Source organism: Mercenaria mercenaria, chromosome 7 (genome assembly GCF_021730395.1).
Source record: "Mercenaria mercenaria strain notata chromosome 7, MADL_Memer_1, whole genome shotgun sequence".
Taxonomy (NCBI): domain Eukaryota; kingdom Metazoa; phylum Mollusca; class Bivalvia; order Venerida; family Veneridae; genus Mercenaria; species Mercenaria mercenaria.
Genome location: NC_069367.1, coordinates 44,119,670 through 44,132,618, shown reverse-complemented (window position 1 = coordinate 44,132,618; position 12,949 = coordinate 44,119,670). Strand labels below are relative to the sequence as shown.

Genomic DNA, 12,949 nt, shown 5'->3' with positions numbered 1-12,949 from the left:
TACTGCAAGTAATATTTAACACTTTTCATGAGTTCTGTGCAGCAGGAATGTGTTAATACAACAGTGATATAGTATAGAATGTTCACGCAGTAAATCATGTATGAACATAAGACGGAATTTAACTACCCTCCTGTGTCGTATTCCTAAACTCCGGGTGCGAGTCCTGGTCTGACCACATATTTTACCTGTCTTGTGTCAGATTTACAGTTAAAAATGTATTACTGCTCATACCAGAAAGACAGGAGACAGATATTGAAAGCAATTGAAGGTACAGTCCTATGACATTACACAATGATTATTTGTAAATTCTTTTAATTCATTTTCAGTTCGTAGCAGCAAGACCAACACACTATACAATCCTCTGCACCAGTTCTTTTCTTCTGAAAATTCAACATCCCTTTAAGGTAGTTCTGCACGTTTGGTTCGAAATTGTTTCTACAATGTAGAATTTGATTCAACTCTGATTTTTCAAAACTTCAAAATATACCTAAAACAATAAGCAAATAAAAACGATAGGGTCGTGTGCTTGATTTTTTGCTAGACTGATTTGAAAAAATTAGCCCTCACGCTATTCTTTAAAAATGAAGTCTATGGGAAAATCATAATTTTCATAACATTTTCGCAAATAGAATTTTTTCTACAATGTAGAGTTTAATGAAACTTCCCACAGTTGTAAATAAGCATATGGCCTATAATGTGGTTAAATAAAATGTATATGTCCGTGTGCTTAATTTTGAGATCTCTGACCATGATTAATGTAAATCGCACTATTCACGCTAATTTTATGACATTATTTTCAAGTTTTAACGTTTCAGATGTTTTGATATCATATTTTAACTTTAGAAAGACAGAAACAGTGCCATTGTAATAAAGTTACTCATAAGTTGCTATTAATTCATAAAGTGATTTTCATTTCCGTACGCCGACTCCTGGCTTTATTCCACGTTTTCCGGATAACTGACGTTATGCCATCACTTCCGGTTTATCAAACGTGCAGAACTACCTTAAACGAGCTGTTGTCTCCTTCTGTTAAAGGGACTTAGAGATTTTTTTCTATATATCCATGCTGCAGTCAGATTATGGGCAACTAGTTGCCAAAATTGCGCAAAATGTGTTTGTGTAAGCCTTTAGTACGGAAGAGCATCAGTGCCAGGTGCGATTTTTTTATCATCTCAAAATTTCGAGTTACTAGCTCGAAATTTCGACTTAGTAACTCGAAATTTCGAGAAACATAACTCGAAATTTCGAGTTAATAAATAACATACACCTGGCACTAATGCTCTTCCGTAATATTCCTATTTAAACATTTAAACAAGTAAATATTTCTGGTCGACTGTTTCGTGTGCAAGTGAACTTATTTCATGTCTTCTTTTTTCTTCCTCTTTTCTTATGCTTTTCTCAGTTCGGCTAGAAATATTCATTTGCCTGTAATTGATGATTTTAGTAAGACATTTTTATGCTAACAAAACTTATAACTTTAACAAAAATGTTATACGTGGGTTAAATGCTTGCAATTAAAGTACCATTTATGTAGGAATCAGGTGTTTTGTTGTGATTGTGGACATATTTTAACACGAGGAAGGTATTACACACCTGTGTTTCTTTATAATATATTGGCCTGAAAAATATGCTGTTGAAGCAAGATAATTGTTATGTGAAATTAGACAATAGAATTTGAGATCGTTCTGTTGCTAAAGACTTATTAAAAGTGTACATAAAAATTATGATTTGTGATATATAAAACTTCCTCACACAATGCAATGAAAAAAACCATTCTAAGGCCGATACAATCATTTCAGCTTGATACTATGATTAGAAATTCCTTGACCTCCTGATCGTCTCCTCAACCTCTCTACTACAAACACCTTATCATCTCCTCAACCTCTCTACTTCAAACACCTGAACGTCTCCTCAACCTCTCTACTACATACACCTGATCGTCTCCTCAACCTCTCTACTACAAACACCTGAACGTCTCCTCAACCTCTCTACTACATACACCTGATCGTCTCCTCAACCTCTCTGCTACCAACACCCTATTCTACTTATTCTATTTGTCTCCTCACCATCTTTACTACATACACCTGATAAACTCATCAACCTCTCTAGAACATACACCTGATTGTCTCCTCAACCCATCTACTATCAACACCTGATCGTCTCCACAACCTCACTACAACATAAAACCTGATCGTATCCTCAACCTCTCTACTACAAAACGGAGGGTCTCCTCCATCTTTGCACAACATTCACTTGATTGTCTCCTCAACCTCTCTACAACATACATCTGATCGTCTCCTAAACCTCTCTACAACATACACCTGTTCGTCTCCTCAGCCTGCCTACAACATACACCTGATCGTCTTCTAAACCTCTCTGCAACATACACCTGATTGTCTCCTCAACCTATCTACTATCAACACCTGATTGTCTACTCAACCTATCTACTATCAACACCTGATTGTCTCCTAAAACTCTTTACAACATACACCTGATCGTCTCCTCAAACTCTCTACAACATACACCTGGTCATCTCCTAAACCTCTCTACAACATACACCTGATCGTGTCCTCAAACTCTCTACAACATACACCTGTTCGTCTCCTCAACCTCTCTACAACATACACCTGATCGTCTCCTAAACCTCTTTACAACATAAAACCTGATTGTCTCCTAAACTCTCTACAACATACACCTGATCGTCTCCTCAACCTCTCTACAACATACTCCTGATCGTCTTCTAAACCTCTCTACTACATACACCTGATCGTCTCCTAAACCTCTCTGCAACATACACCTGTTTGTCTCCTCAACCTATCTACTATCAACACCTGATTGTCTCCTCAACCTTTCTACTATCAACACCTGATCGTCTCCTCAAACGCTCTACAACATACACCTGATCGTGTCCTCAAACTCTCTACAACATACACCTGTTCGTCTCCTCAACCTCTCTAAAACATACACCTGATCGTCTCCTAAACCTCTTTACAACATAAAACCTGAACGTCTCCTTAAACTCTCTACAACATACACCTGATCGTCTCCTAAACCTCTCTACAACATACACCTGATCGTCTTCTAAACCTTTCTACAACATACACCTGATCGTCTCCTAAACCTCTCTACAACATACACCTGATCGTGTCCGCAAACTCTGTACAACATACACCTGTTCGTCTCCTCAACCTCTCTAAAACATACACATGATCGTCTCCTAAACCTCTTTACAACATAAAACCTGACCGTCTCCTAAAACTCTCTAAAACATACACATGATCGTCTCCTAAACCTCTTTACAACATAAAACCTGATCGTCTCCTAAACCTTTCTACAACATACACCTGATCGTCTCCTAAACCTCTCTACAACATACACCTGATCGTGTCCGCAAACTCTGTACAACATACACCTGATCGTCTCCTAAACCTCTCTACAACATACACCTGATCGTCTTCTAAACCTTTCTACAACATACACCTGATCGTCTCCTAAACCGCTCTACAACATACACCTGATCGTGTCCGCAAACTCTGTACAACATACACCTGATCGTCTCCTAAACCTCTCTACAACATACACCTGTTCGTCTCCTCAACCTCTCTACAACATAAAACCTGATCGTATCCTCAACCTCTCTACTACAAAACGGAGGGTCTCCTCCATCTTTGCACAGTCTCCTAAACCTCTTTACAACATAAAACCTGATAGTCTCCTAAAACTCTCTACAACATACACCTGATCGTCTCCTAAACCTCCCTACAACATACACCTGATCGTCTCCTAAACCTCTCTACAACATACACCTGATCATCTCCTAAAACTCTCTACAACATACACCTGATCGTCTCCTAAACCTTTCTACAACATACACCTGATCGTCTCCTAAACCTCTCTACAACATAAAACATGATCGTATCTGGAGTCTATGTGGAACGCTAGTGCTAGATCTTGCATATTTGTAGCAATCGTACCCCTATAGCATGCTTAAAACTAGTACCAAATACTAAATAGACGGGGGTGGTCAGCGAACTGCAACATCAGTAAAGTAGGCAAAACAGGCAACATTCATAGGTTTGCTTATATAATTCTTGTCCGTCACCAGTGACAATGAACCCGGACTTTGACGCATCAACAGTATGATGACCACATTGACCTCACACTAAAAAGAACACAAATGAGTCGTGCCGTGAGAAAATCAACATAGTGGCTTTGCGACCAGCATGGATCAAGACCAGCCTGCGCATCCGCGCAGTCTGGTCAGGATCCATGCTGTTCGCTTTTAAAGCCTATTGCAATTAGAGAAACCATTAGCGAACAGAATGGATCCTGTCTAGATCCATGCTGGTCGCAAAGCCACTATGTTGGTTTTCTCATGGCGCGGCTCAAATGATATTTCGATGGTGCAGCATTGTGAATGTTTGTAATGGAATTTGTAATAACCCAAATCCTTGCTTTTATTTAAAAGTTTATAGATTTGATTAAATTTCCACTGTGAAGTGATACTATATGGGACACGGCGTTCATGTTCCAGGTTTAATGTTAGCAAAGTTTGATAATGTTGCAGCTGCTATATTACCTATAGCGCTAAAAAGTCCGTACGGCACATGTTTCAAGAAAAGCGTTCACACTGAGTGAATATGTCTATAGGCCGTAGAGGAGGATGCAGGAACCGTATTCATCAACCTTTATTGACTGAAACTTAGAGATAAGAACGGCAAATATTCTGATTGCCTAACTTTGTCTGAAGAAAATATATGCTAATGAAATTTTGCTAAACTATACGGAGTGATAGGATGGATATATTCATGCCAAGTTTCAGGTACAAAAGTATTGATTAGGTAATCAAGCTAGTCGGATAACGCCGGAATGAAAGAATCCTTTTTGTCCCAGTTAAAGTGGCATTTTTATATTTTATGTAAGCCAGTTCCTTTTTTTTTATTTCATTATGGACCTATACATGACATTTTTGTAACATTTTGAAGGAGAGTGTTTGCGTTTATAGAAATGTAATAAAACCTTATCACACAGGTGTTCATACCCACATTTTAGCTGTCAGTTTGGAAGCTTTCTATTGTGTTGACCTGTCACACGAAAAATCTCTCTAAGAATTTTAGAAGATACTAGTACATGGTCCCTTCTTTTCTCGGTGTCTTTTATTTGGTTTAAACATTAAACTTTTTAAAAAAAATGTGCATGGCTGTTTGTCACTGTTAATTTCATATAGAATATATAGTAAATTTATTTACTACTGTATATCTTTCATTACAATACGGGTTTATTTAACAACAGCGGAGCAAAAAGAAAACTTGACGTTTCAGACTTAAAATATCGATTAATACGGGCCCTGATAGCAACATATAGGAATACAAGAAACAAAGAGCGCTGATGTTTTATATTTTAATTCATGCAAATACATCTAGTAAAACACATCGAATAGTAAAACATTTGACCAGCAAATATTAATGTGCAATACAATTTGTATAATATCATTGCATATTCCCCGAGATATGATATGACACGTAGAAATGGGTGTCAAATACCATCCTACAAATGTGCATTTTCTTGAGATTAGACACTGGTGTCAGATAGCGAACAAGCCATTGGTGGTGCTATATTATTCGTACATCTTTGGTTGGCATTAACGACTGCAATTGCTGAAAAGTAAAACTCCAGAAATGAACATACATAAGTATTTAAAAAATAACATATTGTTTTGATGCGTTTGAAACGGTAACCATGAAAATATACTTTTTAACACTTAGTTTTGATGTTTCATAAACAATTTATTCTTAAACAACAAGATTCCTGTTTTCTAATCACTACGCCACGCAGTAGATAATTTGAATGTCGCCGGGTTTTGGCGGTTTTACGCGAGAAAGTCGTTCAGTTTGCACCAGCAAATATTTCTATAAAGATGATCGCCTTACCCGTATGTATTCGGGATCAATGGAAACTGAAATTCATCAAATTACTCAAAGTAAAACAAATTGAAACAACAACAAATTAATGCAAGAAATTGTATCATGTTTTAGATATTATTGAAATTTAGACCTACTTATTTTTTCACTCTGTTCCTCTCCTTTACAAGAGGCTTCAGAATGTTTTGACTGAACCGTCGGTGCTTCACACTTTAGAATAATGATGATGCCGACTATACAAGTCATCAGGATAATACCGGCGACGACGGCTCCTATAATTACATATCTTTCCCAGTAGATACAACAGTACTGCATTCCGTAGTCACCACAGCACCCATATTCACACAGTTTATTGCCGGAGGAATAGTTTACACAGTCTTCTTCAGCATGCCCATATCCTGAAACTAATAATTCTAATTATCATCATTACACGCACGCACGCACTGGCCATAGCTTTATTAGCGTGATTATTTATTTATTTATTTATTTATTACATGACAAATGCTTTAGAGGGATAGAATACGACACTGTACAACAATAGCAGACATGGTTTGGGCTAGAGTGCGTGGATAGTAGCATACATTCAACTACCGTCCATGTAAAGGCCGTGTTGAGCGACCTGTGGAGTTTCAACTTTTCCTATTTGATTGAGTTTGTTCATAAGAGGTAAAGAAATGTGCAACCGCCACACGTTACCTAGCAACGCGGCTTAGCAAGTCAGATTGAATAAACTCCCATGGAAAAATAATGACGACACTGAGTCCAAGTGCGTCGCGACTTTTAACGGCCGCCACACGACACTTAAAAGCTGCTTGTATGAAGGCTAATCAACCCTTTGGATGCATCGAATAAAAGCAGACACTATTTGACTGAGTCTGCTAATGGGAAGTATTGACATGTGCAGAACCCCTCAATGAAGCGCCATTCGGCACTTTTAAAGACTGTTAGCTGTTTTTAAGGTAAATCTTATCGACAAAATATCTTTTGGAAGCAGTTAATGAACGTCGCCACGTGCACCTCTAAAGCAACCGCGCGCGAACACACGCACACACGCACGCATGCACTGACCATAGCTTTTTTTTTACAGCCGGTGGTTCTTACGTTGTTCGATTGTTCGAGAGGTAAATGTCCATCCATCGTCCACGTTTATCCAATGTCTCTGTGTACAAAACATCAACGCCTAAACAACGTTGGAATCATCTACCATAGCCAGTATGTGTATAACATGGACACTAAAATCACTTTCTTTTAATTCTCCAGTAAACAACATTAAAGTGACATGATCACATTTTCACAGGAAAAAAATAATTGTGTCAATTTTCATTATTATTTTTTTTATTTTTTGAAGTCTTTGCTATCGACTTAGTGAGACATGAATTCTGACAAAGTATCCATGAAGGAAAACGCCCATGACGATTTTCAAATGATGAATTAGATTTTAACATCATACATACTTCTTGTCGTTCCATCTATTTTAGTCACTGTCAGATGTAGTGTGCATACGTCCAAAATTTCCAACGAAACTATTAACAATTTTGCTTCAAAATTCATTTTAAAAATAAGATTTGTTTATGAATAAATACATATATAATATTTACCTGAGAAAAGAATTCCTAGCGTTAATAAATAAATGTAACCGTAATTCATTTTATAAGACACTGTACTGTCTTACTTGTACAAATGTAAACTGTACCTTACAGTTCAAAATATCATATCGCGCGATTAAAAAAAAAAGTAATGAGCTAAAAAATGAAACCAATTATGAAAGGTATTATATAATGGCAGGACTTAATACTGTCATTATGACGTATATATGTTATACTTTTGTCGTCTATTTTTAACCCAATTGCTTATGTAGAAGTCACAAACGCGCAGATAAAACGTAAATAAGATATTGTAAAAATGCAGACCTATTTATCATTCATAATTTCAATAGCGTTCAATTCAAAACGACGAATCAAATTACCTATGAACTCGTTTTCAAACTTTGATTTTGTTATCATCTCGGTCACTTCACTTTAGTATTAAATTTTACACAAAGGCTTAAAAAAGAACAATATTTTTTCATTTTACTACAAATACAATGACAGTTTTCCAAAACTTTTTAAGTTTTTATATATATCTAAAAGCTTTTTAAGTTTTTATATATATCTAAAAGCTGTCAACAAAAATGCAAGCATTGTGGTGCACGAGTACTAGCATTTTACATATATAACGAAAGTGAAATATAGAACAAATTGTGTTCATAATTGTATTTAAAAAATAAGAGAATCATTTCAAATAGAAAAAAAAAGAATCATTTCAAATCTAATTTTGAGAAATGACTGTGTACTTGTCATAATGCAAGTAATGTAATTAAATAAAGAACAAACGCTGCTGGTGATTTCACTTGAAAAGAATATAACGAGTACAGCACGAGTAATAACTTTGTACATCTAACATGAAGTAACATAAAGAACAAACGGTAGTTATGCATCCTTGCAAGTATAGCTTGAGTAATAACGCTTGACACCTTTTATCAAAGTAAAATATACAAGAGATGTCCATAAGACAGCCAATGCTCTACTATTCGACTTGTTGTTCCAAAAGCAGGAATATTACCCTAAATGTTAAAATATCTATAGAGTTTTAATCTGGTATCTGCATTAGTTTTGGAGATAGTAACTTGCATAAGTTACTTTGCAGAAGTTTTCAAGTTTGAAACAGGACACAGTCTTGCAAAATACTCAGTTTGCAAAACTTTAACCATGACTTTCAAAGTCCAAAAGGGGGCATAATTTGGCAAAAATAAATGTCAGAGTTATGGGGCTTGATCATGTGAGGTTGATATTGACCTAGAAAAAGTTTCAAAGCTATATGCCTTTAAATCATAGCAGTATGTACTTGCATTCAAAACTTTAACCAGGATTTTCTATGTCCAAAGGGGGGCATAATATGACGAAAATAAGTGCCAGAGTTATGGGAATTAATGCTACTACCTAGTTTTATATCCCCGAAGACACATGTGGCGTTTCAATCAAGTATCTGCATTAGTTACCTTAACCAGAAGTTTTGAAGTTCGAAAGAGGACACAATTTTGCAAAATACACGTCAGAGTTAAGGGACTTGATGCTATGACCTAGTTTTGTAAACCCTCGGAAAAAGTATGACGTTTCAGTTCAATATTTGCATTAGTTTTGGAGATAGTAAAGCTATATGCCTTTTGCTATACGTACTTGCAGACAAAACTCTAACCAAGGTGTTACGCCGAAGCCTATGCCGGGGTGAGTAGAAGAGTCGAGCTAAAAATGAAATGAACGACGTAAAATCTTTTGCACCTAACATTAGTAACATCATGATCATGGCAAAAACAATTAAAACCTGGCCCAATGTCGTTTGTAATTAAGCCAAGTAGACATTGTTAGCGATGTAGTTTCAAGATAGCTGCTATAGAAGCAATATGTCTGTCAACAAGTCTTTTAGAACTGAAGTTGGGAGTTCAATTCCGTGGGTCCAGTGACTACAGGCGAAAACCCTGGAACTTGCAGCATCGGTAATCTATTTCTGGTGAGTAAAGAACATGCATCGTAATTCTCTGCAGAGTATGCCATGTCAAACGTTGCTAAATTATATGAGCCGTGCCATGGGAAAACCAACATAGTGGGTGTGCGACCAGCATGGATCCAGACCAGACTGCGCATCCGCGCAGTCTGGTCAGGCTCCATGCTGTTCGCTAACAGTTTCTCCAATTCCAATAGGCTTTAAAAGCGAACAGCATGGAGCCTGACCAGACTGCGCGGATGCGCAGGCTGGTCTGGATCCATGCTGGTCGCACACCCACTATGTTGGTTTTCCCATGGCACGGCTCATATATGTATGCTATTATTATTGTATGTTTGTTATTGTTATTTAATGTCGTGTCATTCATATTCTAAAATTTGCTATTGTTATTGTATATGTCGTTATTCTTATGGTATGTTCGATATTCTTATAGTAAAAGTCATTATTGTTATTCTATGTTTCGTTATTGTTATTGTATCTTTGATATTGTTATTCAATGTCGTGTCATTCATATTCTAAGTGTTACCATTGTTATTGTATATGTCGTTATTCTTATTGTATGTTCGATATTCTTATGGTAAAGTCATTATTGTTATTCTATGTTTCGTTATTGTTATTGTATCTTTGATATTGTTATTCAATGTCGTGTCATTCATATTCTAAGTGTTACCATTGTTATTCTGTATGTCGTTATTCTTATTGTATGTTCGATATTCTTATTGTAATAGACGTTATTGTTGTGTATTCATTATTGTTTTTGTAAGCTTGATATTTCTTATTGTATGTGCGATTTCCCGCGATATAAATAGCACAGCGACGCTATACAAATACAACCACATAACAAAGAATAAGAATGACACGTTTTGTAAATAGAATCGTCAGATATAGAACAACAATGATGACTTTTACCATAAGAATATCGAGCATATAATAAGAATAACGACATATACAATAACAATGGTAACACTTAGAATATGAATTACAAGACATTGAATAACAATATCAAAGATACAATAACAATAACGAAACATAGAATAACAATAATGACTTTTACCATAAGAATATCGAACATACAATAAGAATAACGACATATACAATAACAATGGTAACACTTAGAATATGAATTACAAGACATTGAATAACAATATCAAAGATACAATAACAATAACGAAACATAGAATAACAATAATGACTTTTACCATAAGAATATCGAGCATATAATAAGAATAACGACATATACAATAACAATGGTAATACTTAGAATATGAATGACACGATTTGACACTATTGATTTACTCCTGTTATTTCCTTCAACAAAGTTATAAGAAAACAATCTTCTTTCATTCTCATGTTTTCAGTTTGGTTTAGTGTTTCCTTCCTTGAAGACTTTTTGTCTTTACTTTAGACAATGTCTTTCTACGAGCTGATCTAGTAACCTAGTTTTTTACCTAGATAAGATAATCCACTATCGAATGTAACCTAGATTTTAAAGAAACAAACATTCTAAGAAAGTGTTATAAAAATCAAGTACAAGTGTTGATAAAGTCTTTCTATGGTTAGACCAGTGACCTTGTTTAAGATCTGAGGTAAACCCGTATTGAATCTGACTAGAGATTTCAAAAGAAACAAGAGGACCATGATGGTCCTGAATCGCTCACCTCTTCCCACATGACCCAGTTTTGAGTATGACGTCGTTTTTTTTCTATTATTTGACATAGTGACCTAGTTTTTGAGCTCATGTGACCCAGTTTTGAACTTGACCTAGATATTATCAAGATAAAAATTCTGACCAGTTTTCATGAAGATCCATTGAAAAATATGGTCTCTAGAGAGGTCACAAGGTTTTTCTATTATTTGACCTATTGACCTAGTTTTCGAAGGTATGTGACCCTGTTTTGAACTTTATCTAGATATCATCAAGGTGAACATTCTCACTAATTTTCATGAAGATCTCATGAAAAATATGGCCTCTAGAGAGGTCACAAGGTTTTTCTATTTTTATACCTACTGGCCTAGTTTTTGACCGCATGTGACCCAGTTTTCAAACTGACCTAGATATTATCAAGGTGAACATTCAGGTCAATTTTCATGAAGATCCATTGAAAAATATGGCCTCTAGAGAGGTCAAAAGATTTTAATAATTTTAGACCTACTGACCTAGTTTTTGACCGCAGTTGACCCAGTTTCAAACTTGACCTAGATATCATCAAGATGAACATTCAGACCAACTTTCATACAGATCCCATGAAAAGTATGGCCTCTAGAGAGGTCACAAGGTTTTTTTATTATTTGACCTACTGACCTAGTTTTTTATGGCACGTGACCCAGTTTCAAACTTGACCTAGAAATCATCAAGGTGTACATTCTGACAAATTTTTATGGAGATCCATTCACAAGGATGGCCTCTAGAGAGGTCACAAGGTTTTTCTATTTTTAGACCTACTGACCTAGTTTTTGACCGCACATGACCCTGTTTCGAACTTGACCTAGATATCATCAAGATGAACATTCAGACCAATTTTCATACAGATCCCGTGAAAAATATGGCCTCTAGAGAGGTCACAAGGTTTTTCTATTATTTGACCTACTGACCTAGTTTTTGATGGCATGTGACCCACTTTCGAACTTGACCTAGATATCACCAAGATAAACATTCAGACCAACTTTCATACAGATCCCATGAAAAATATGGCCTCTAGAGAGGTCACAAGGTTTTTCTATTATTTGATCTACTGACCTAGTTTTTGATGGCACGTGACCCACTTTCGAACTTGACCTAGATATCATCAAGGTAAACATTCTGACCAATTTTCATGAAAATCTCATGAAATATATGGCCTCTAGAGAGGTCACAAGGTTTTTCTATTTTTAGACCTACTGACCTAGTTTTTGACCGCACGTGACCCAGTTTTGAACTTGACCTAGATATCATCAAGATGAACATTCAGACCAACTTTCATACAGATCCCATGAAAAATATGGCCTTTAGAGAGGTCACAAGGTTTTTCTATTATTTGACCTACTGACCTAGTTTTTGATGGCACGTGACCCAGTTTCGAACTTGACCTAGATATCATCAAGATGAACGTTCTGACCAATTTTCATGAAGATCTTGTGAAATATATGGCCTCTAGAGAGGTCACAAGGTTTTTCTATTTTTAGACCTGCTAACCTAGTTTTTGATGGCACGTGACCCAGTTTCGAACCTGAACTAGATATCATAAAGGTGAACATTCTGACCAATTTTCATGAAGATCTTGTGAAATATATGGCCTCTAGAGAGGTCACAAGGTTTTTCTATTTTTAGACCTACTGACCTAGTTTTTGATGGCACATGACCCAGTTTCGAACTTGACCTAGATATCATCAAGATGAACATTCTGACCAACTTTCATAAAGATCCCATGAAAAATGTGACCTCTAGAGTGGTCACAAGCAAAAGTTTACGGACGGACAGACACACGCACGCACGCACGGACACCGCGCGA

At 36.2% G+C, this 12,949-nt stretch overlaps 1 protein-coding gene across 1 annotated transcript; it reads right to left on the bottom strand.

Annotated features, from left to right (window-relative positions):
- Positions 1-5,396: 5,396 nt before the first annotated feature.
- LOC123555436 (uncharacterized) lies at positions 5,397-7,666 on the bottom strand. Its single transcript, XM_045346060.2, has 3 exons — positions 7,520-7,666; positions 6,059-6,325; positions 5,397-5,657 (listed from the first exon to the last, which is right to left on the bottom strand). The coding sequence occupies exons 1-3, from the start codon at positions 7,566-7,568 to the stop codon at positions 5,572-5,574; spliced, it is 402 nt and encodes a 133-aa protein (XP_045201995.2). The 5' UTR covers positions 7,569-7,666; the 3' UTR covers positions 5,397-5,571.
- Positions 7,667-12,949: the final 5,283 nt, after the last annotated feature.